This window comes from Pelophylax lessonae, assembly GCF_965119305.1.
Source record: "Pelophylax lessonae genome assembly, chromosome: 4".
Classification (NCBI taxonomy): domain Eukaryota; kingdom Metazoa; phylum Chordata; class Amphibia; order Anura; family Ranidae; genus Pelophylax; species Pelophylax lessonae.
In genome coordinates, this window is record NC_138771.1 from 270,509,836 (window position 1) to 270,536,492 (window position 26,657).

General features: G+C 47.2%; 1 protein-coding gene across 1 annotated transcript; it reads right to left on the reverse strand.

Moving 5' to 3' along the window:
- Window positions 1–19,535: 19,535 nt before the first annotated feature.
- Window positions 19,536–20,774, reverse strand: LOC309552606 (uncharacterized protein; the record flags this gene model as incomplete). The annotated part of the gene is made up of 1 exon (XM_082253549.1): window positions 19,536–20,774. One exon carries the CDS (start codon window positions 20,772–20,774, stop codon window positions 19,536–19,538), a length of 1,239 nt encoding a protein of 412 aa, XP_082109675.1.
- Window positions 20,775–26,657: the final 5,883 nt, after the last annotated feature.

A 26,657-nucleotide genomic window follows, 5' to 3' on the forward strand; every position in this document is an offset into this window, starting at 1 on the left:
GGGAAAGGGCCGTAGTGAGAGAGTCCCCCGAGTCCGCCAGATACAGGAGGGTGTCGTCAGCGTACATGCTAATTTTTTCCACCAGGGGGCCCACACGGAGGCCGTGTATATCCGGGTGGGCCCTGATGGCGATAGCCAGTGGCTCCGCCACCAGGGCATACAGCAGGGGAGAGAGTGGGCACCCCTGCCTGGTCCCCCTAGCGAGTGGAAACCCAGCGGAGGGCCACCCACTAGACAACACCCTGGCAGTCGGGGCAGTATACAGGAGCCTAACCCACTTGATAAAGTTGGGTCCGAAACCAAACCTCCGGAGACACTCCCACAGAAACCCCCACTCAACGGAGTCAAAGGCCTTTGCCGTGTCCAGAGTCACCACTACTCTCTCCCCGCAGTTCTCATGTGTGGCCTGGAGGTTCATAAAGAGCCTGCGGAGATTAAAGGATGTATTCCTACCAGGCATAAATCCTGCCTGATCCTCGTGAACAAGCGATAAGATCACCTTGTTCAGGCGGATGGACAGGATCTTAGCAAGTATCTTTATGTCCACCTGCAAGAGAGAGATAGGGCGATAAGATTCCGGGCACTGAGGGTCCTTTCCTGGTTTAGGGATTAACACGATCAAAGCCTCCCTCATGGTGGGGGGCAGGTTGAATTCCTCAAACATGTGAGTGAACAGTTGTAGCAATTTAGGGACAAGGATTTCAGAATAGTGGGCATAAAATACTATGGGAAGACCGTCAGTACCCGGGGATTTCGACCTGGGAAACCTGGACATAGCCTCAGCAACCTCCTCCTCCGTGAGGGGGGCCTCCAGAAGCAGGACCTGTTCCTCCGTCAGCGAGGGGAATTCCACCGTGTCCAGGAACACATGCATTGCTGCATCATCCGCGGGGGCTCTGGAAGAGTACAATTGGCTGAAGAAGAGACGGAACCGCTCCGTCACCTCCTCCAAGTCAGTAACAGGAGTGCCCGAGTCGGAGCGCAGGGTGATCACCACGGGGGGCCTGTCTTCACAGTGTACCAGATAGGCAAGCAATCGTCCCGCCCGCTCACCCTGCTCAAAGATCCTCTGCTTTTGGAATAGCAACTTTGACCTGGCACGTTCATATTCTATCTGGGAGACCGCCCGCGACAGAAGCCCCAATCTGGAGGCATTCGCCTGCGAGGGGTCCGCCAGATACGCATCCTCAACACTCCGCAGCTCATCCACCGCACGGGAGCAGGCCGCCGCCGAGTCAGATCTAAATCGTTTTATATGGGTCTGTAGAGAGAGCCTGGCGTGCAGCTTGAACGCCTCCCACACCGCCAACGGGGAGGCAGTGCCCCCGTTATCGGCGAAGAATTGGGTCCAGCAGGCGGCCAATGAGGTCTCCTCAGGCATCAGGGTCAGCCACATAGGGTTGAGATGCCAGGCCGGGCGCGGTTTGCATCGGTCCAGCCTGAGCGTCATCCAGTAGGGACTGTGATCCGACAGCGACCGGGGGGAGAACCCCACCGGCACCAGATGCGGGGACAGAACCCGGGAGACCAGGATGAGGTCAATTCGGGACATGGTACGGTGTGTCGAGGAGAAGCACGAGTAAGCTCTCAGTTGGGGAAACATAAACCGCCATGAGTCCACCAGGCCCGCTGCCTCCAGCAACCTAGCAAATCTAGTGCTGGTCACCAGATGCTGGGCCCGGGGAGGGGCTGCAATCGATCCAGAGAGGGGTCTAAGACATTATTGAAATCCCCCATCCAAATAGCCGGTACGTTAGGGAATTGGGACATGTAAGTAAGACCAGCCGCTATGATCGTCATAGAGAAAGGGGGAGGGACATAAAAGGCTAAAAGCAAGAAGGGCTCTCCATAAATCAGTACCCGCAAAAAAATGAACCTGCCCTGTGGGTCCGTCTGGGAGCCCCGGAGCTGGAAGTGCACCGTCTTGGCCACTAAAATTGCCACACCCCTGGAGTGGGAGGTGTATGCAGAGTGGTATGACCAACCAATCCAGGGTCTACGCAGGGAAAGGTGCATCTGGCCGTCCAAGTGAGTCTCCAAAAGGACAAGGATGTCTACCCTTTGAGTTTTAAGGAAGGCAAACACGGCTGAACGTTTAAGTTTGTCGCGGATGCCCCGGACATTCCAGGTCATCAACTTCAAGGCGGCCATCTAAACTTATACAGAAAATCGAGGCACCGTAGCTCCAGGGTCCCAAACCCCCCCCACACAGCACACCAATCCCAGGAGACACATATCTGACAGTACTGACATAAAAGTAGCAGCAATAGGAACACTACACCATTTCGGTACATCAAGCAATGGAAAACGTAATGAGAAATTAGGCATATAACTCAGCACAATAAACATAATGAAGAAAACAATAACCCCCCACCCCGCCCTGCACCATCCCCAACATGTGCGGGCATAAAGTCCCTGAAAAACCCAAAACAAAAACAAAGGTCCCCAATGGACTTGGGTGCTGAAGGGAAGGAAACAGTCGGGCCCGCAATCCGCATCGCCGGGCTCCACAGGAGAGGTCCCAGAGAGGCGGGCCACCAGCTCCGAGAAAACAGGGTGAAGGAGTAGGGAGAAAAGGGCGAAAAGTAACTCCATGGGGACCAGGCACCCAAGCCAGTTGGGTGCAGGGGGCGAAAAACCGCTGGGCGGCAGGACGGGCTGTGGACGCAGCCCAGGTAGTGGAGAAGACAGCAAGATACCCGGCGTCCTCCGCCGGACCCGAGACAAATTGAGTCCCCTGGTGAAAGGAAATTGAGCATGAAACAAGAAAGGAAGGCCGTCCAAGTTAGGGAAAAAATAGCAGCTTCCCTCTGTATCCCAGGAGTCCCGTAGCTCAGGAGTGTCCACAGTCCGGATGGTCTGGTACAGAGGGGGTAGGCAAGGATGGTGAAGGTGATCCAGTCAAGGGTGACCTCCAACAGAGGGCTTCAGGAAAAAAGGAGACAATCCAGGGCAAAAAGAGGGAAACATCAACCAGGCGGGAAGGCGACTCCCGGTCGCAAAGCGCGGGCCTCCAGGCGTTCCAACCAGGAGATGACCGCCTCAGGATCTTCAAAAAAATGCACGCGGTCCTCACCCTCCACCCGGAGACGAGCAGGGTACATCATGGCATATTTGATGTGTTTTATCCGTAGCCTCTTCTTGGCCTCCAGGAATCCCTTGCGGCGTCGCTGCACCTCTGCCGAGAAGTCTGGAAACACCGCCACTCTCCCGTTGTCCAGGGGAATATTGCCTTTCAGCCTCGCCAAACGCAAGATGGCGTCCCTGTCGCGGTAGTTGAGGAGTTTCGCTATAAATGTGCGCGGTGGGGCCCCCGGGGGCGGCGGGCGACCCGCCAGTCGGTGCGCCCGCTCCACCACGAATGTGGGCGACAGGGACTCCCTGCCATAGGTCTGGATGAGCAGCCGCTCCAGGTAGGCGGCAGGGTCAGGTCCCTCCACACCCTCCGGCAGGCCAACGAATCTCAGGTTACAGCGGCGCAGCCTGTTCTCCAAATCGTCCTGTTTCTGTAAAATCTGAGCAACCTGCTGCTGGAGATGGTCGGCAGAGTGCTGGAGGGGGGGGAGGGCATCCTCCACATTGCCAAGTCTGGTTTCAGCCTCTGACACCCTGTCCCTCAGCTGCCGCATGTCCTGTCTGATGAGGGAGATATCGACTTTCACCTCATCAATCTTGCTGGTTAGAGTCGCCTGGCATGCCGAGATCGCCTCCAGGACCGCCGTGTTATCTGCTCCCGCCGGCGCTCCAGAGCCTGAAGGGCGCTCGGCGCCATCTTGAGGGGAAGCTTCCTTGTCCTGGCGGCGGAACTTGTTGAGTTTTTCGGCCGCCTCAGACGTCTTTTTCGGCGGGGACATGACTGCAGAGGAGCGGGGCTTCCTAGCAAGCAGCGGTGCCCTAGTAGCCGACTCGGGGGGACAGGATTTACTGTTGAGGATGAAAGTCCGGCGGAGCTCCAGCTACACGCGTCCTATCGCATGCCGATCCAGGCCACGCCCCCTCCTCCACCTACCTTTAACTTTGTCATTAGTGCCCACATGCACCATGACCACTGGGTCATCCCCAGCCCCGTACAATAATCTGTCTGCCAGATCTGCGATGTGCCGAACGCGGGCGCCCGGTAAACAACATACTGTTCGGTTCACAAGATCTTTTTTACAGATTGCCCTCTCTGTCCTCTTGATAATTATGATCAACATGTATACAAGCGGTCCATATAGTGAACTTGGTATTAAGTTATTCACTTTATGGTCATTACAGAGGACAAGAGGGCAGTCTTTACATGTGGAGGAAAAGAGATTTACCTCCACATACAGAATGGCTTTTTCACAGTAAAAGCTGTGAAAATGTGTACTAGACTCCTTCAAGAACTAGTTTTGACCAACTCAGTAGACTGTTATAAAAAAAAAAAAAAGGAGCTAGATACATTCCTAAATGCAAAAAAAATATATACCTGGATACTAGCATTTACAGGTAGTAAATCTATTGGTAGTTGATTCATGGATAATCTGATTGCCCTCTAGGGGATCAGGAAGAATTTTTTTCCCCTCTGGAGCAGAAATGGGTCATGCTTTTATTTTATTTTGCCTTCCTTTGCGTCAACTGTGGATTTGCGATTGTGTATATGGTTTTCTATTATTTTTTTTTTTTCTATCGGTAGAATCAGATTGACTTTGGTCTTTTTTCAACCTGACTAACTGTGTAACAATGTAGCTTACATGGGGCATCCATTTCTAAGCTAGCCAAAAATAATAAACTGGTTCAATAAGCTTGAAAGAAAGTTCTTCCACTGAGGTTCTCCTAGATAGTCAATAGTTTCACCTTGTCAGAGTGTGCTAAGCAATCCTATAACTGCAGCATTGTACTTGGAACATTCTTTTTCAATTCCTTACCCCACTGCTCCTTAACCACTTAAGCCCAGGAAGATTTTACCCCCTTCCTTACCAGGGCCTATTTTGCGATTCGGCACTGCGTGACTTTAACGGACAATTGTGCGGTCGTGCGATGCTGTACCTAAACAAATTTGACGTTCTTTTTTTCCCACAAACAGAGCTTTCTTTTAGTGGTATTTGATTACCTGTGCGATTTTTTGATCATGCGCTATAAACAAAAAAAGAGCATCAATTTTGCAAAAATAACAATATTTTTCACATTTTTTTATATGAAATTCCCCCAAAAAAATGTAAAAATCTAATTTTTTTAACATTTTAGGCCAATTTGTTTTCTGCTACATATTTCTGGTAAAAAAAAAACGCAAAAAGCGTATTTTGATTGGTTTGCGCAAAAGTTATTTCGTTTACTAACTAAGGGAAAGATTTTTGTCATTTTTGTTGTTGTTTTTTTTCACGTGTAATGGCGGCGATCTGCGATTTTTTTGCAGGACTGCGACATCGGGGCGGACAGATCGGACCCTTGACTGACATTTTTGACACTTTTGGGGTTACCAGTGACATTACTACAGTAATCAGTGCTATACATATGCACTGCTACTGTAAAATTACACTGGCAGTGAAGGGGTTGTCTTTTTTTGAGAGGGAGGGGTTGTGTGTGTCCCTAGGGGCGTGTTTCTAACTGTGATTGGCTGTGGCTTGAGGTGTAGGAACAGTGATCAACGGTCCTACATAGTAGAACCGTATGATCACTATTCTTACACAGGGGAGAATGACAGGCGGCTTGTTTAAATTAGCCGCCTGCCTTTCTCCCGCTGTCACGGACGATCGCGACATCGGGTCCGCCGGGCACACGCGCGGGGGGGGGGGGTCCGTGACCGAGCGGGAGCGTGCATTCGGCGTCGCGCGCTCGCTCCCCAGAGCCTCACAGGCTAGCGACGTAGACCTACGTCGCTTTGCCTGTGAGGGGCTGACTGCCGCAGTAAATATACTGTGAGCAGTCGGCAAGTGGTTAAAAACCCAGCTTATGTTTAATGCATAGCTAAAGATGCAATGCATACAGGAAACTACTATGTACAGTATTTCACATATCCATTCCATATTCCCTCTTTCATGGCCACTATATAGAGAAGTTCTGGTCATCATTTGTACTACTTCACACTCAGAAGACAACATTTTCATTATATATAATACATGTTAAAACCTACAAGTTCTAAAAGTGGAAGTAGGCTATGAAAATTAAAATTGTTTATGGCATTTAACCATTCATACAATTGCCTACTAAATGGAAGCTTAGCTTACAGCTCAATGGTCCTGCACATAGTTACGCAGATTTTTACACAGGGCCCAGTTTAGTCAGAATTAATTATTATTATACAGGATTTATATAGCGCCAACAGTTTGCGCAGTGCTTAACAAAATGAAGGCAGACATTACAGTTACAATACAATTTGGTACAAAAGGAATCAGAGGGCTCTGCTCATTAGAGCTTACAATCTAAGAGGGATCTAATCAATTCACAGAATGAAAACTATGCTAGCATAAATAAAATGAATAATAAATAACAGCTCCAAGCAAGAGATATGCAATTTTTTAATCAGAAAAAGAGTAATTTGAAAGGTGTTGTGCCATAGAGAATTAATATTTTACACATTGGACTACGCCATTCTGAAATTGGACTACACCATACTGCTATAGGTTACAGCACTTTGCATATCGTTGTTGCTCACTGCTCTTTCCTTTTGTGTAAACCTAATATTATCCTGGAGTCATGATCAGGACACAGCCAAAACACTGGGTAGTCATAGAATGTAATTAGGACACCTTATGACCATGACATCCAGGTCTAAAACTCAGTTGTTTTCAGCATGAATTCAAATATTGTGACTGGACTATTTTTCACTCATTGTAATTTATACATTGTGAACCACTAAAGTTGAAATGTTCTTATGTTTATTTTAGGTTTACAGACAAGGCCTTGATTTCCCCAGCTAGCACATGTTAATTCGTTGGCAAGTTTGGCAACTTCCTCTTCCTGGTGTGTTAGTATTTTGAGTCTAGCCTTTCCAGATTTTCATCTTTCAAAATCTTCTGAAGGAAAGGTCAGAAGCTCTGAAACTAAAGTAAATTCCTCACATGTGCCATTTCCTGAGGAAACCTATCTGGTACTGGCATGTGACTGAGGGAAGGCAGACACTGGAGCCTTCCCTCTTGGGATAGAATTTCTGTTTTATATAGGTGTTTACATTGAGAGTGACAATTTGTTATTTCCACATGCAGGCGTCTCCTCTGCAAATTGTGTTACATTTTTCATCTATGTGATGTCAACTAAATGAATTTTTGTCAGGGATTGCTGCATTAGCTCATTTTGGCAAGAGATAAACCAATACACCATAATATTTAAATGTGGGTTTGCCTCTCACATATGGGTGCAAGGGCAGTTCTAATTACAACATGGAAAGAGGGTAAACTTCTCTTCTTGAAGCAAAGCTGAACTTTCACTAAACATTATTACTATTGATTACAATGATTTTACTACTGAGTTTTTACTCATATATAAAAAAAAAAAAAAAACACTTTCTATTTGCATTAGTTAAAGGATAACTCCAGCTTTGAAGACCATGTTACATGTATCACCCATGTTTGGGGTGTAGTAAATATAATGGTGCCAAGAGAACCCCCGACCCCAAAATGTTAATTAATTACTGCACTCATAGTAACTGACCCTTCTTCCAGCTCTCCAACTGAATGTCAGTGCCTCAGCACCAATATAGAGCTGGTGGAAGAGTCTGCAGGAGCCTGGTATTGCACCCATGATTCACTTGTAGACAGGTGCCTACAAAGAGGATTCTGTTCTTAGCAAGGTTAGTTAGCCTGCCTAGGCAGGGAAGGGGTTAATTGAGTCTGGACTCCTTTCTCTGACTTTTTGGGCCCTGCCTTCCTTCCCGGTGAATATCTAAATTGGGGTAAGGCTAGAGAAAGAACCTGCTCATGGCACACTGAGAAAGGGCTGCTGCGCCATGCCATAATGTGTATATATATATATATATATATATATATATATATATATATATATATATATGTAGCAGGATTTCTAGGCCTTGAGTCTAAGGTAGGTCTGCCATTGTTACCGGTAACACTTTCAGCACATTTGAGCTGCAAACACAGGTGTGAGAACTGAGACAATGACCATTCCGGCAACTTTGGTTTGTTTTTTTTATTGTAATTAGGGGATGGGAGAAGGCAATGAGTGGGATACTCCTCTGGCTCAACTAGGTACACTTTGGGACACTTGAAGAAAAATGCCTGTTGGCGCTGTCTTGACACCAGCTGAATGCCGACCAACGCTTTCTGACGCTTATAGATACTGTAGTACTGAAACTGTGCTGGAACCTCGACTTTAATTCAGAAGATCCAGGACTGTATAACACTTGACTCCTGACACTGCTTTGGCTCAAAAGTCACTGAACAGCTCCCTCCAGCCCTGCACTGGTTGAGGTAGCTCTGTGTAGATACTTGTGCTGCTGCAACTCTTAACTTGTACACTTCCCACTGTACACTGACTCTTCAGGGCCCAAGCTACAGGCGCACCCTTTAACACTTCAGGGTCCTCTACCTAGGTACCCCCTCTAATACTTCAGGGTCCTCTGACTAGGCATCCCCTTTAACCGCTAGCTGACTCCTGGATCTCCAGAACCTTCTCTGGAGTGGTCCACTCTGACACTAGGCAGACCCCCAGGGGCAGTCCACAGTACTCACAACCTTTGTAGGCTTTCCTGGAACTGGACCTCTCTCTATCTCCACTGGTTCTCAGCACTCCGAATCCCTCTGCAGCTCAGCTTCACTCTCTTTGGATTCCCAGGCCGCCACCCGGAACACCCGCTTCCTCTGACAGGAGGAGAGACAGCTGGACTCTCCCTCCTGGGACTCTGCTTCCCACCAAAGACCCTGCGTCATGTGTTCCCTTCAAATTTATACCCACTCCCAGAATCCTCTGCGGCAGAATCTGCCTTCTGGGGTAGATACAAGCCTGACTGAGCCACTGATTGGGTTTTCTACACTGCCCTATGAGAATCCTCTCACAGAGCCAGTGGGGAGACTCCCCTATCAGAAACCTCACCTGGGAGACATGACAGTCCAGCTGAAATCATGGCCCTGCTGTTAAGCAGCTAAGGCCCACTATACTTTACCTAGCACCTACCTGTAGGGTGCTACATCTACTGTATATATACACACTGAAAAAAAAAATTAAAGGAATACTTTTTAATCAGAGTATAGCATCAAGTCAATTAAACTTCTAGGAACATAGTTACATAGTCAGGTTGAAAAAAGACACAAGTTCATCTGGCTCAACCAATAAAAAACAAAAAAAAAACCATACAATCCCATATACACAATCCTATACCCGTAGTTGATCCAGAAGAAGGCAAAAAAATCCCAGCAAAGCATGATCCAATATGCTACAGCAGGGGAAAAAAATTCTTCCTAATCCCCCAAGAGGCAATTGGATATTCCCTGAATCAACTTTACCTATAAATATTAGTGCCCATTTATAATATGTACACCCAGGAAAGAATCCAGGCCTTTTGTAAAGCAAACTAGTAAGCTAGCCAGAACCAGAGCCAGGAGTCTATTCCACATTTTCACAGCTCTTACGGTGAAGAAACCTTTCCGTATTTGGAGACTAAATCTGTTTTCCTTTAGATGTAAAGAGTGCCCCCTTGTCCTCTGTGTTGACCTTAAAGTTAATAACTCAACACCAAGTTCACTATATGGACCCCTTATGTATTTATACATGTTGATCATATCCCTCCTTAATCTCCTCTTCTCAAAAGATTCAGTTCCTGTAATCTTTTCTCATAGCTGAGCTCCTCCATGGCTCTTATCAGTTTGGTTGCCCTTCTCTGCACTTTCTCCAGTTCCCCGATATCCTTTCTAAAACTGGTGCCCAAAACGGAACTGCATATTCCAGATGAGGTCTTACTAATGATTTGTACAGGGGAAAAATATATCTCTTTCTCTGGAGTCCATGCCTCTGTTAATACAAGAAAGGACTTTGCTTGCTTTGGAAACTGCAGCTTGGCATTGCATGCTTTTATTAAGCTTAGGATCTACCAGAACACCCAGATCCTTCTCCGCTATGTATTCTCCCAGTTCCACTCCCCTTAGTATGTATGCTGCATGCATATTCTTAGCCCCCAAGTGCATACACTTTACATTTATCAACATTAAACCTCATTTGCCACATAGTTGCCCAATGAAACAGTGCATTAAGGTCAGCTTTTAAGTTGGAGACATCCTGTAAAGAAGTTATTCCACTGCAAAGCTTGGTGTCATCTGCAAAGACTGAAATGGTACTTTTAATCCCAGACCCTATATCATTTATAAAGATATTAAAAAGTAAGGGTCCCGAGGGGCGTGACCGGATGTGAAGCGGACCAGACGTGCCTGCCTGGAGCTCCGGGGACCCTGACTTATCCTTTTTCTTATATATCCTGAATTTCACTTTTTTCTCCCCTTACCGGACCGGTGGAGGATCAGGACACTTGCGGGCTACATCCGGAATGCCTGGGAAGTCCGAGCCTGCGGCCGCCGCTGCGAAGCAGAAGCCAAATTCCCCGCCGGCGGTGCCTCCAGACGCCATCTTGGAAGGCCTGCGTGCTCTGCTCACCAACATGGAGCTCCCGGCGGACCCAGCTGCCGTGCCATCCGCATCCATCCCGGGCCAGGCAAGTGACACTGCAATGATTCTGTCTGCCATAGAGCAGAGCAAAACCTCCTTGCTGGCCAGGATTGATTACTTAGCTGAGGAGTGTAACTTTATCCGGGCTGACTTGGACAAAATCAGGGGGAGGCTTACTGACACTGAGCAGCGTATCTCCTCAGCCGAGGATCTCACTGTACAGCATTCTGCTTCTCTGTCCTCCCTCCAGCACACAGTTCAGGCACTGTTGGCTAAAGCGGATGATGCTGAAAACTGCCAGCGGCGGAATAATGTGAGGGTGCTAGGACTGCCTGAGGGGGCTGAGGGTGATAGGCCTGCTGACTTTGCCGAACTATTTTTTAAGAACTTGCTGCATCTCACTGATCTGGCACCCACCTATGTCGTTGAGAGGGCACATAGAGTTCCCACAGGCCGCGTGATCCCTGGGGCCCCCCTTGCCCCTTCTTAGTCCGGTTCCTGAACTATCGTGACAGAGACCACATACTAAGTGAAGCCCGCAAGCATGACACCTTGCCTTATGAAAATGCTGAAGTCCACCTATACCCTGATTTCTCTGCGGAACTCCAGAAAAAGAGGAAGACCTTTAGTTATGTGCGGCGGAGGCTCCGTGAGAAAGAAATTAAATATTCCATGCTCTATCCTAGCCGACTCCGTGTGCAACATGCCAGATTCGTCAAGTTTTTTTACTCTCCTGATGATGCGGATGCCTGGTTGCTCACCCTGCAGTGAGCCTCATCATCCTTGCTCTGCTGCATCTGCGGTGGCTGGATTCCCCCTTCCCCCCTCCGCCCCCTCCTTGGGCTGTCTGGTTGGCCTGTGAATGGTTCCCGGATGCCTGCTGACTCTCCTCCATCAAGTACCCCTGAATTACTCCCCCCCCCTTTTTTTATTCTTATATGCTGTTTTCTTTTTGCCCATATGTCCCTGGAGCTAGGGCTGGTGACAGCTTTTTTGCCCCAGGACTGCTGTAGCTGGTTCCAGGACTGTTGAGGCCGTCGGCTGACCCTGCCTCTGGTTAGCCCTCCGGATACTCTCTCCTGGCCTTGTGCCAGATGACTGCTGTCTAGGCATTTTTCCTAGTCAGTAGTGTGTTGTTTTTTTCTCTTTTTTGGGATGAAGTTGACCCGAAGCACAGTTGCTTTCTGGTCGAGAGGGATTTCTATGTGTTTTCGTTTTTTTTTCAATTTTTACTGTTTTTTTGTTTTTGGCTGCATACCCATGCTATGATGTACCATTCCTTGTGCTATCTGCTGTTTCACTAAATTGTGCTATTTCACTGTGGGACGAAGTCTGGGCTGCCTGCTTCCTTCCACTTAGGATTGAGGGGTGGCGTGGTTGGTCTCTCACCCGGCCCCTGGCTCCACCCCCCCCCCGCTGTTCCTATTCCTCCTGCTTTATTTTCCTTGCCTATGCCATGGCTGACCGCATTAAAGTGCTGTCTTGGAATGTGCGGGGCCTTAATAGTAAATTAAAAGGTGCACTTTTATTTAAATATCTCCAATCCTCCAAACCGCATGTGGTCTTCCTCCAGGAGACCCATCTGACGGGGAGTGCTATATTGGCCCTTCGCAGGCGCTGGGTGAACCATACCTTCCACGCTACCTACTCCACTTATGCCAGGGGGGTATCGATTTTGGTGCATAGGGCTCTGCCCTGTCGTATCGAGAGAGTCATCCTGGACCTCAAGGGTCAGTTTATTATCCTGGCACTCGAGATTGCGGGCAAATTATTCCTCTTTGTCAATGTGTATGTCCCTCCACCTTTCTCTAGTGTTGTTTTGTACCACATATATGATCGTTTGGCCGAATTTCGACCCAGCGCATCTTTGTGGCTGGGGGTTTTAATAACATCCTTGGTGGTGACTTGGACACGTCGAATCTGAATCATCAGTCCTGCTCGGAGCTGTGTACCTGGGCCTCGACTTTACAGCTCCCAGAACTTTGGAGGTGGAAACACCCGCAGGATCGGTTCTATTCTCATGAGTCCTCGCCGCATCACTCTGGCTCCCGCATAGATTTAGCGTTCTGTTCCCCCTCAGTCCTGCCATTTGTGCTGTCAGCTAGCTACCTGCCCGCTGGTCTCTCGGATCACTCGCCGCTTGAGGTTCAGCTGCGGTTGGGAGATCCGGGGGAGCGGGGCAGCTGGCGGCTGGGCTGCGGGTGGCTGCAGAACCAGCGGGTGGTGGAGGGGGTGACTGGCAAAATTGGCAGACTTTTGGCCAACCTGTCTGCGGACTCTAGATTCCAAACTGTGGTCCCTGTTATACAATCTGCAACTGGCAGTATCCTCCGGGATCCTGCTGAGATTCTTTTGGAATTCCATAACTTTTATGAGCGTGTGTATGGGGCGGACCCTCCCCCGCCGGGGGGTAGGGACCTGGGGTCTCTCGGGGAGTTGGAGTTGCCTACTCTGTCTCCGGAGGATGTGGCTCTCCTGGAGGCGGAGTTTACGCTGGAGGTGGCTGAGCTGGCCATTCGCTCCCTCCCTCCCGGGAAGACCCCTGGTCCCGATGGCCTGCCGGGGGATTGGTACAAGATGTACATCTCTGATCTGGTCCCTAGGCTTTTGAAGACGTATGCCTCTTGCCTGGAGTTGGGAGCTCTCCCGGAGTCCATGTCTCAGGCGCACATAGTTTTGATTCACAAGCCCGGGAAAGTTCCCACGCTGCGCTCGGCCTACAGGCCTATTTCTCTTTTAAATTATGACTTGAAAATACTTACCAAACTGCTTGCTACCAGACTAATGAAGGTCCTTCCTTACCTGATCAATATCGATCGGACTGGCTTTATGCCTGGCAAATCCACTGATGTTAACATACGCAGAGTGTTTACACATTTTCAGGTCCCAGCGGAAGCACAGAGTACACGTGTGATGGTGGCGCTTGATTTGGAAAAGGCATTTGATTCGGTGGACTGGTCCTATATGACGATGGTGCTGGAGACGTTTGGCTTCGGTCCCATCTTTCTCAAATGGGTCGCCATGCTTTACGCCCACCCTAGCGCGCAGATTAAGTTGGGGGGAGGCTGTCTCGTCCCTTTTCAATCGCGCGGGGCACCCGTCAGGGGTGCCCGCTTTCGCCAGCCTTGTTCTCCCTGGCGGTTGAGCCTCTGGCAGCGGCTGTTCGTGGTTCTGGGGCGATCGGGGGGATCCAGGTGGGGTCCTTGGAGGAGAAGTTGGTGCTTAATGCTGATAACATTGTTTTCTTCCTCTTGGACCCCGGCCGGTCCCTCCGGTCGGCCCTGGATCTACTGGCAGCCTTCTCTGCTCTGTCTGGCCTGCGAGTGAACTGGGACAAGTCGCTTATCCTTCCAGTGGACGTGGGGGCCCAGGCCCACGCAGACCCGTCTCTACCCTTGTGTTGGACTGACAGGATTAAATATCTGGGTATAGTGATTTCCCCTGACATACGGGAATTTTGCGACCTTAATCTGTCTCCCCTTCTGTTGAAGCTCCGGGCTAAGCTGCGCTCCTGGGCTAATCTTCCTTTGACTTTGATAGGTCGCATCAACTTAGTCAAAATGAAACTACTCCCTCCTCTCCTATATGTGCTTAGCCACTCCCCGATGTGGATACCCAAGACTGTCTTACGTCGGCTCAACTCTCACATCCTCACGTTTATTTGGGGTTGTCGCGCTCCTAGAATCCAACTGACGGTGTTACAGCGACCCGGGACTCGGGGCACTGCGAAATCTGCTACTCCGTGGACCGAGAGCCCCGTACCCCCTCACCGTCTCGATGGTGACGGTGATCAGGGCATGGAAGATACAGTCTCCTTATGTTCGGACGGGACCTGGTCGTCACTCCCCAAACTCCCCACTGTGGATGAATCCGGAGTTGCCGGAGTTTTTCTCCATCCCGGATCCTTCTGTGTGGGCCACCAAGGGGATTCTCTACTTATCCCACATTTGCCGGGGGGGGATGCTTGCAACATTTGATCAATTGAAGACGGACTTCTCCTTGCCCAATACTCACTTTTTCCGTTACCTGCAGCTCCGACATGCCTTTCAAAAACAGTTCGGTGACTCTCCCTTCGACTTTACCCTAGCTGACTTGGAGGCTATTCTTCATAATGAGACGTTGCAAAAACCTCTCTCTACCATTTATAGTACCCTGCTCCCTAGCGTGTATTCTGGGCTGGAGGCTCTGCGGGCCTTTTGGCGGAGGCTCCTGACCTGGATGCGGAGGATTGGGTGGATGTCTGGGATTACCCATTCCGTCACTCGGTGGCCACCAGGGACCGCCTGGTGCAGTTTAAAATCCTCCACAGGTTTCACCAGACCCCGACTAGACTGCGTAGGGCCTTCCCTGACACGCCCGCGACCTGCTGGCGCTGCGGTGCAATGGACCCCACCTATACACATATGCTCTGGCATTGTCTGCCCTTGGTTGCATACTGGACCAAGATTCTGGACTTTGTGGCCCAAGTAACCACCATCCGTGTGCCTCTCAAGCTTGAATATTGCATTCTGGGACTTGTAAATTATTTGGCTCATTCTGTGGCGACTCGCACTCTTCTGGGCCTTTTGCTGTTTTATGCAAGGAAATTGGTGGTTCTCAGATGGCGGAAGCCTGATGCGCCCACCCTTTCCTCGTGGAAATCCCTGGTGAATTCGGTGATCCCGCTCTACAAGGCAACTTATGTCAACAGAGGCTGCCCACAGAAGTTTGCGAAGGTTTGGGACATCTGATTGGAATCTAGTGAAACAACTAATGATGCTGAGGGCTCTGATGGGACGACCTCAGGACCTTGCTAGGTGTAGATATTTGTTACCCCCAGGTGCGGTGGAGTCAGGACTTTTGCCATCCTCCTGGACTTCTGGACTATCCCACGGTGAATGGATTGGTACTGTTCGCACGATCCTTGAGAGCGATGCAAATCTCTTCGTAGTAGTTGGGTGCAGCCTTGTTTGGGGTTGTTTTTTCTATTTTTTGTTGTTGTGTGTTTTATTTTTCTGTTGTTGAGCCAGGGAATGCCCAGCGGCTCTGTTTTGTATGTTGTTCTCTTTTCTAAAACTAATAAAAAGAATTTTCAAAAAAAAAAAAAAAAGTAAGGGTCCCAACATTGAACCTTGGGGTACACCACTGATAACCTTAGACCATTCAGAGTAAGAATCATTAACCACTACTCTCTGAATTTTATCTTTTAGCCAATTTTCTATCCATTTGCAAAATCCAAGTATACTACGTCCACAGCCACCCCTCTGTCCAAGGTTTTACTTACCTCCTCATAAAAAGAAATCAGGTTTGTTCTGTCTTTCATGAATCCATGCTGTCTGTTGCTTAAAATATTTTTTTCCAACAAGAACTCATCTATGTGGTCTTTTATTAAACTCTCCAGTATCTTCCTGATTATAGAAGTTAGACTAAAAGGTATATAGTTACTTGGCAAAGACTTTGATCCCTTTTTAAATATAGGCACCACATTGGCCCTACGCCAATCCAGTGGTACTATTTCAGTCCTTAACGAGTCCCTAAAAATTAGAAACAAAGGCTAAAAAATTACAGCGCTCAATTATTTTAGGATGCGTGGGTGAATGCCATCTGGTCCAGGTGCTTTATCCACCCTTATTCTGTCTAAATATTTCTGGACCATTTCACTTTTGAGCCATTGTGGATCATTTGGGGCTGTGTCAATACCATCCTCATTATGGTCATGAGCTCCCCCGTGCTCCTTTGTATACACAGAGCTGAAGAAAGTATTTGATATATTTGCCTTCTCTTTGTCCCCAGTAACCCACTCCTGATTATTTTGTAAAGGGCTTACATGCTCAGACCTAACCTTTTTACTATTAATATATTTGAAGAATTTTTGGGGGTTTGTCCTGCTATCTTTAGCAATCTGTCATTCATTTTGAATTTTAGCGTCCTTGATTTCCTTTTTACATATTCGGTTATATTCTTTGTAACAATTAAACTATGATAGTGTTCCTTCATTTTTATATTTTTTTAAACAGAGAGGGTTGTTAATCAGTTTTAGCTGCTTTGGAGTTAATGAAATTAACAACAGGTGCGCTAGATGGACAACAATGATATGACCACCAAAACAGGAATGGTTTTAAAGGGGGAGGCCACTAACATTTTCTTTCCCTACTCATCTTTTCTAACTGTTTTTCACTAGTTTTGCATTTGGCTAGGGTCAGGGTTCCTACTGGTAGCATGTGATGATACCTGGACACTATAGAGTGTGCACAGGCAGTCCAGCTCCTCTAGGATTGCATATCAATACATGCCATTGCCAGAAGGTTTGCTGTGTCTCCCAGCACAGTCTCAAGAGCATAGAGGAGATTCCAGGACGTGTTCCAGTTGTGCGGTGTGTAAATTGTGCTGAGCCCTACCCAGCCATCTTAACCACTTTAACCCCACCCACCGTACCTTTACTGCAGCACTCTGCCGCTGCTGGGCTGTTTTCAAAATTGTTGCTTTTTTTTGTTTATAGCGCAAATAGCGCAAAAAAATAAAAATTGCACAGGTGATCAAATACCACCAAAAGAAAGCTCTGCTTGTGGGAAAAAAAGGACGTCAATTTAATTTTGGTACAGCGTCGCACGATCACGCAATTGCCCGTTAAAGTCATGCAGTGCTGAATCACAAAATAGGGCTTGGTCATTGAGCAGCCAAATCCTCCGGGTGGATTATTATCTCTGAGTTTCATTACTTGGATTTTATTTTGGTTTAATTTTACCAGAATTTGGTTCTGGCTCTCTCTAGTGAAGCTAGCTACTTCCGGGTTGCTAGATGTGTGTTTGGACAGCATTACGTGCAGGAGGGGGAGTCAGCTGGAACTCAGGATGTTCCTCCTTCCTGTTTCACTGGCCAGATAAAAAAGGATGTCTCATGGGTGTAGGCTACGACCCCTGAAGATGTCATTGTATGACGAAACAGGTAGGGGAACCGGTCTATCCCGAGGTGTCGCCGATATTTACTTTGGCTGAGGCTGGGCTGTCTGCTGTCCATATTTATACTCACCGCCGAGTAAGGGAACACCTGCATGTGCTTTATACTACTTTATGCTGCACTGTTCTTATATCTTTGTACATGTGAGTGGATTTATTTATTTTTAATAAATTATTATTGGTTGCATACTACACTATGAAAAGCTTCTCTTTGTTTTTTGGTGTATTCGCTGCCTGGAGGTGAATGTCTTTAGTGTGGAATTCTGCAAAGGTTGTTCTTTTGGAGCCTAGACCCATGCACCTGGAAGGTGATTGCACCTAAGGGGAGTGGATACCATCTGTGCTGTGGAGATCTTGCCCAGGGTTCTTAGTTACCATTGGTGCCAGTGTAGATCTCTGTTATGGGGATCTACGCTCTCTGGTAGGCGGCCACACTTTTGGGTGTTGGTGAAGGTTTCTCCTTATTTTTCAGTACTATCCATCAGCCACTATCCATCTATAGGACTGGTTTCCATAAGGGATCCACCTTTAGTGATTATTTCCCATTTGTGTCCAGGGGGATTTTTACTTTGGAATGTGAATGCTTGTATATGCACCACAAAAGTGACTTTTTGGACTCTATCATTATTGTAGCCTATATATAGGTTTTAATTTAGCGCTGCACACTCTTTCATATTTCTGGTTTTAAGTTGAGATTTACAACTTAATGTGCTGGCTGCTATTTTGGATGCTATTTTGGATACTATTTATTGTTTAAATAATAAGATGCTCACAAGGCCTGCCCAAAGTGAAAAGTGAACAACCCAAACGCTTCAGGGCAACCCAACTGCTAATCCATAGTGCTGCTACTTAAAGTGTAATATATGAAAACGGAAAACAAACAATATGTAAAAACATATAAATGTAACCAGTAGCGCAAGGATGGTGGTGACCTCTCACCATCAATAGAGTAAAAGGAACATGTGTGCAAACAATGCTCCTACTCAACAAGCTCACATAAAATCAAATTGATAAACAATAATCAATAAGAGTCCGTCAAGGCATCAGAATGTCCATCAATAAATAGATGCATCCAAGAATGTGAACTTGATGGGGTGTAAACTTGATAAGTGGATGTAATATGGGTCACCTCTTAACACCACCATCGTGCAAGCAAAGGGGAGTAGATCACACTCACCAACACTAATGGCTCAGCCACTCTCGTGGTCAAGCAAACGCACCAGATGTCAGTAATATCCACCATAGACAATCCCGGATGCTCACAGGGATGACAGGGACCAATATACTCCGGATCAAGTGGGAGAGAAAGCACAAACCCCACTAGTACAATATCGTCTAAACACTTTATTTTGCATCCACTTAAAAAGACACTCACATTTCAATATAGTTACAATAGCATGAAAACATCGCGGAGGATATAATGAACCGTTCGGGGAAGTCTCCAGGCTCCACGCCGTGGTCGGCACACCTTCCGGGTCCGCTATCACTCCTTGCAGCGATGTTGTATGGTAAGCTGTACGCAAAGAAAAGACTATACCCAGGAGAATGAACATTCCATTCCCTGACATCGCATAGTACTTCACAGCAGTACGAGCCTACAGGTGCATCCATTATCCAAGGTGTTACTTGTACTATCACCCCATAGGTCCAGTACACACCTCAGAGACGGAGGTTAACACCTTCAACAACATAGCATAATTTACACACTACCGGTGTCACTATCAGGGAGTGATCACAATAATTTATAACAATAATTTATAATAAAAATACAAATACATCTCATTAAATTAAAACAATATTAAATATTATGCAAATCGTGCTGACAAGATATATAAAATATGTATAATACATCCATACATACATACTGTATATATAAAACATTCCAGCTAAAAAAGTATATGTATTAAAAGCTTTAAAATCCATATTATAAAAGCCTTTAAAATACAAAATATTCGCCAGTATATAATCTTAAAAACCAATAAAAGATCATAAACCAATATAAAATGGAGAAGCATAGTACCAAAAGACCGACTAAGAGTTACTGATAAAACAATTTAAATCGATTTCAATGTTCATTGCAACTGGGCAGAGAGATTGTGTCAAAAAAATCCATTTTGTCTCACACTTCGACAACTCCCTCACCCAAATGGCCCCCCTCCAAGATGGGGATACTCGTTCAACACCCCAAAATTGCAGACCACTTGGGTCACGATTGTGGTGCTCCCTAAAATGAGCAGATACACTGTGTTCACGCTTTCCTTTGATAATATTCGTTATGTGCTCACCAACCCTCAGACGTAAATTGCGTTTTGTGCGGCCAATGTAAAGTAATTTACATGGGCACATTAACGCATAGACCACATGTGTTGTTTCACAGGTAATCAAATGTTTGATATTGAATTCTTTCCTGATGGTATGAACAGTAAAAGAGGTACGTTTCCTCAAATTGGACCTTGTGAATGCACATGCCCTGCATATGCCACAGGTGTGAAATCCTCTGCGTCCCGGAAAAAACAATATTGTGGTTGGTGGGTCCAAAATCTTTTTGACGACCCTATCACCAAAGTTTGGAGCCTTTCTATAGATGAAAGATGGAATATCCGGGAGCACTGGTCCCAAAGCTCCATCCAACTTAAGAACATGCCAATGCTGTTTAAAGATGGCTTCCACTCTTTTGTAGTCTTCTGAAAAAACTGATAGAAAACTCCACTCCTTGGTATCTACAACCTGTCGTTGATTAGTGTTTTCTAAACATGACGCTCTCGGGACCTCCAAGATCTTATTAATTTCTCTATCCAAATCTTGTTTCTTGTAACCTTTCACTAAAAACCTATCTTTCAATATATCAGCTTGAAATTTTAAATCATCATCAAAAGTGCAGTTGCGTCTGACTCTCATAAACTGGCCCCGGGGGATATTCTGGAGCCAGTTGGGGTGGTGACCACTTTGGATAGACAAATAGCTATTACGGTCTGTTGGTTTGAAATAAACCGTCGTCGTAAGTTTGCCTATTGCCTTCTTGATGACAAAATCCAGAAAATGGATTTCATTCTGGCTCCAATGAAAATCTAGTTTAATGTTACTAGTATTGTTATTAAGATGGTTCATAAATTCTACAAGTGACATCTCGGAACCATTCCAGATAAATATAATGTCATCTATAAATCTTCGATAATACAACAGTGCTGGTCTCTTTTCGTTAAACACAAATTTATCTTCCCACTCTGCCATGAAGATGTTGGCTAGGCTGGGAGCAAACTTTGCCCCCATAGCCACGCCCATCTTCTGACTATAATAATTGCTCTGGTACCAAAAGTAGTTGTGGCCTAGGCAGAAATCCAAAGCGTTGCGGATAAATACCTTTTGGTTGTGGGGTAGCTCATCACGTCTACTGAGAGCCCAATTTAAAGCCAGCAACGCATCATCGTGCTGGATGATGGTGTAGTGGGACGACACGTCCGCCGTTACCAGAAAGGCGGATGAGTCGTCTCCCAAGACCAAATCATCCAATGACACGAGCAGGTCCTTAGTGTCCTTCAAAAATGCCCTGGTGCTTGTCACACTCGGTTGCAGGAATGTATCTAGATACTGTCCTAAACTTGCACAGACAGATCCGATTCCATTTACTATCAGGCGTGGAGGGGGACACACAGGATCCTTGTGGATCTTTGGTAGGGTGTAGATTATGGGGATACGACATGTACTGTACTAGGTACTAAATAACGTCTCTCTTTTTTAATTAGTACATGATTCTTATATCCCTGATCTATCAAAACCTCCAAATCCCTTTCAAACTGCCCTGTTTGATCACCCGGCAGTTTCATGTAGGTAATACTATCAGCCAACATGTCCTGCAGCTGTTTGTGGTATAAATCTTTGTTCATTATAACCACACCTCCACCTTTATCCGCCGGTCGGATTATAATATCCTTACGCTGTTCCAAGGATTCTAAACCTTCCAGAATATGTTTACCTTTTCTTTGGACAGAGTGATCAACAGGGAGTGCATGTAAATCCTTATTTATTGTTTGTTTATATTGTCTTCCAATTAAGCGTAGCAAACAATGTTTACATAAAGAAAGAAACGACAGTCGAGAAAACATGAGTGGCCGAAATGTGTGTCATTGGAGAAAATTAGTGGTCGAAATGTGTGCCACTGGAGATGTGCTTGCAAAGATTGCAGGAAAGTAGCCTCAACAGGGAGGCGAAAATAAGGACAAATCGTGCCGACTCAGTTCGGAGTTATGAAGCTAGAGTATTGTGTGTTTGAGTAAGTGCATGGTCTGAGTAATAACTGGTTGCTTGTGGCAGGAGCCTCATGAGAGAGACCGAGCTGCAGGAAGCATTGTGTCATGCGAGGATACGAAACACTATGTTGCTGATGCGACCGGGATTCGAACCAGGCCGTCGTAGAGTATTAGGGTGCCACCCCCTCCTCCAAAACCGAACACATAACAACCACCCACCCCCCCCCCCCCTAGGCTAATCAAAGTGCAGACAAGGCACCAAGAGGGTCTAATTACCACCTCAGTCAGCCACAGAACCTGTGCAAACAATACATGCTGATCTCCAAATGGCAGCAACCCCATAGATAGTGAATCCTATAACCAGTGAAGCCTTTGTCGACAGGACAAAGACCGACAGCAGCTCGGAGGCTTGGATCTACGAATGAATCGTATGTTTGTGGATGGGATGACAAGCAAGGAAGAGGGAACCTGGGAATCGATTACGCCTTGGCCTGAATGATGTCTGGACATGACCGACAACAACTCGGAGGCAGCTAAGTAGGAAAGGGATGCGGGATTGGAAACATAACAAATCGTATCATTACGTATGAAACGAAAAAGGTACAAACTGATGAACCACCGACGAAGACCACGAAGAAGCCGCAACACACTTGTAATCAAAACGCACAGACTCACAAACACGGAGTGAGCTGGGGAGAGTCAGCCTAGTGACATGTAGTATCGTGCACTAGAACCAACAAGGAACACAGGTGAGTGGGCTGCCTAAATTCAGGTCACCATACTGGCCTTCTAATATACATTGCTCAAAAAAATTAAAGTAACACTTTTTAATCAGAGTATAGCATCAAGTCAGTTAAACTCCTGGGATAGTGATCTGTTCAGTTAAGTAGCAGAAGGGGTTGTTAATCAGTTTCAGCTGCTTTGGTGTTAATGGAATTAAAACAGGTGCACTAGCTGGGCAACAATGACAACCTCCAAAACAGGAATGGTTTTACAGGTGGAGGCAAATGAAAATTTTCCCCCTACTCATCGTTTCTGTTTTTCACTTGTTTTGCATTTGGCTAGGGTCAGTGTCACTATTGGAAGCATGAGGCGATACCTGGACCCTATAGAGGTTGGACAGGCTGTCCAACTCCTCCAGGATGGCAGATTAATACGTGCCATTTTCAGAAGGTTTACTTTTTCTCCCAGAGCATTAAGTTGATTCCAGGAGACAGGCAGTTACTCTAGGAGAGAGCTGTAGAAGGTCCTTAACCCATCAGCAGGACCGGTATCTGCTCCTTTGTGCAAGGAGGAACAGGATTAGCACTGCTAGAGCCCTACAAAATTACCTCCAGCCAAGATTTAATGAGGGTGGCCTAAGGGCCCCGACGCCCTCTAGTGGGCCTTGTGCTCACTGCTCGGCACAATGAGGCTCGATTGCCATTTGCCATTGAACACCAGAATTGGCAGGTCCCCCACTGGCACCCTGTGTTTTTCAAAGATGAAAGCAAGCTCACCCTGAGTAAATGTGACAGACGTAAAAGGGTCTGGGGAAACCGAGGAGAATTTTATGCTGCCTGTAATATTATTCAGCATGACCGCTTTGGTGGTGGGTTAGGGATGGTCTGCAGAGGCATATCCATGGAGGGGCGCACAGACCTCTACAGGCTAGACAATGGCACCCTGGCTACCATTTGGTATCAGGATGAAATCCGTGAATCCATTGTCAGATCCTATGCTAGTGCAGTGGGTCCTAGGTTCTTCCTGGTGCACAGCAATAACCGCCCACATGTGGCGAGAGTATGCAGCCAGTTCCTGGAGGATGAAGAAATTGATACTATTGAATGGCTCTACACTCACCTGACCTAAATCCAATAGAACTCCTCTGGGACATAATGTTTCAGTCCATCGGACGCCGCCAGATTGCACCTTAGTCTGTTCAGGAGCTCAGTGATGCCCTGGTCCAAATCTGGGAGGAAATTTTCCAGGATACTATCACTTGTGATCATGGCTCTGATGAAGAGGGTTCTCCCTTGAAACACGTCAGCCCCATCACCATGGACGCTTTCCAGTCCTCCGGCTTTACCAAAAAGCATCTTTGTCTTGGAGGTCTCCTGATTGCAAAAGGAACCTTTTCTTTTGTGCTTACTTTCAGCATATCTTTATGAGTATAATGTATGGCTTGTTTTTAATTTTCCAATAAATATCTTGTGATATTGCACTAGGCCCTTCTCTTATTCTCCTCTTTTTCAAGGTGTTCCTTTCATTTTTTTGAGCAGTGTATATATATATATATATATACAGTGGCAGCCCGTGCATAGGGGGCGCCAGAGCGCCGCCCCCCCTAAAAAAAAGAAAGAAAAAATAGAAGAAAAAAAAATGACAAAAAGAACAAATAAAGTTTTGAAAAAAAAAATCGTGTTCGCAGGCCTATGCGCTGGGCCTGGTGGCTATGGGGGGGGTGGGGTTTACGACCCAGAAGAGGCGCCGATTGGCTGCCTTCTGGGGGCGTAACCTGGGCGCAGGAAAAAGCGCTGAGCCACCCCCACCTTCGTGATATCCTGGCTGTGATTGGTCCAGGCTCCAGCCTGGACCAATCATCATCCAGGACATCGCTGACTCGCAATGGGGGTGGTGCCGGTGCGTGCGTCAGTCATGCACCGTCACCGCCCGATCTCCTTCCCGCCGCCCGGACCGGAAGACAGAAGACTGAAGAGGAGGACGTCCACGGCGCTGCTCGTCTCGGTTCCCGGAATCCCGCTATCCCGCCGCCGTCAGAAGGTAAGTGATTGAAGCCGATCTGTGCCCTCACCTGTGCCATCACCTGTGCCATCACCTGTGCCATGCCTATGCCATCACCTGTGCCATCACCTGTGCCATGCCTATGCCATCACCTGTGCCATGCCTATGCCATCACCTGTGCCATCACCTGTGCCATGCCTATGCCATCACCTGTGCCATGCCTATACCATCACCTGTGCCATCACCTGTGCCATGCCTATGCCATCACATGTGCCATGCCTATGCCATCACCTGTGCCATCACCCGTGCCATCACCTGTGCCATGCCTATGCCATCACCTGTGCCATCACCTGTGCCATGCCTGTGCCATGCCTATACCATCACCTGTGCCATGCCTATGCCATCACCTGTGCCATCACCTGTGCCATGCCTATGCCATCACCTGTGCCATCACCTGTGCCATGCCTATGCCATCACCTGTGCCATCACCTGTGCCATGGCTGTGCTATGCCTATACCATCACCTGTGCCATGCCTATACCATCACCTGTGCCATCACCTGTGCCATGCCTATACCATCACCTGTGCCATACCTGTGCCATCACCTGTGCCATACCTGTGCCATCACCTGTGCCATGCCTGTGCCATGCCTATGCCATCACCTGTGCCATCACCTGTGCCATGCCTATACCATCACCTGTGCCATGCCTATACCATCACCTGTGCCATACCTGTGCCATGCCTGTGCCATGCATATACCATCACCTGTGCCATGCCTATGCCATCACCTGTGCCATGCCTATACCATCACCTGTGCCATGCCTGTACCATCACCTGTGCCATGCCTGTACCATCACCTGTGTCATGCCTATACCATCACCTGTGCCATGCCTATACCATCACCTGTGCCATGCCTATACCATCACCTGTGCCATCCCTGTACCATCACCTGTGCCATGCCTATACCATCACCTGTGTCATGCCTGTACCATCACCTGTGCCATGCCTATACCATCACCTGTGCCATGCCTGTGCCATGCCTATGCCATCACCTGTGCCATGCCTATACCATCACCAGTGCCATGCCTGTACCATCACCTGTGCCATGCCTGTACCATCACCTGTGCCAGGCCTATACCATCACCTGTGCCATACCTGTACCATGCCTATACCATCACCTGTGCCATGCCTATACCATCACCTGTGCCATGCCTGTGCCATGCCTATACCATCACCTGTGCCATGCCTGTACCATCACCTGTGCCATGCCTGTACCATCACCTGTGCCATCACCTGTGCCATGCCTGTACCATCACCTGTGCCATGCCTATACCATCACATGTGTTATGCCTATACCATCACTTGTGCCATGCCTGTACCATGACCTCAAAGTCATGCAATTTTTTTACCACGTTTTTTGCCGCGAAAGCAATACCTATTACATTTTTCTTTTTGCGCCCCCCCCCCCCAAAAAAAATTTTGAGCACCAGCCGCCACTGTATATATATATATATAGTTAATTTCCTCCCAGAAGTCTATCAGGGCAAAACAAGCTCAACATTAGTGGCAGTTAAAGTATACCTAAAGGCAAAACTTTTTTTTTTCAGTTTTGGATAGAGTGCAGGAGAATAAAAATGCATGTCAGTTTTTTATTGCTGTCTGTACCCCTATTAAGGAGATTCATCCTCTCTATTTGTCCTTTTTACCATTATCGTTGAAAGTAAAAGAAAATCCCTAATTCTGAGTTGTGCTCAGAAAAGTAATAGAGAAATAATCTGCCAATGGGGACACTAGTTCTGGTGACCTGGGGGTCCCTAAGGAATTCCCTCAATTTGCAGAGCTTTCTTCTCACTTCCTGCTTGGCTATGGGACAGGAAGTGAAGGGAAATCTCTGCATCTAAAATGAAAAAATGTTTTTGACTGTCTAAATGTCGGATGGAGCCAGCATTGCATGATTTCCCCAAATTGCCCTAAGAATGGCTGCTGCACTAGGTACTCAAGATGACATGTTGCCACCTACTCTCAGTTCAAGATTGATGGGCAGCACAGTGGCTAAGTAGTTAACACTTCCAACTAGCAGCACTAGGGTTGTTGGTTTGAATCCCAGCCATGGCACTACCTGCCTGGAGTTTTCATGTTCCCTCTGTGGCTGTGTTGGTTTCTTCCAGGCACTCCAGTTTCCT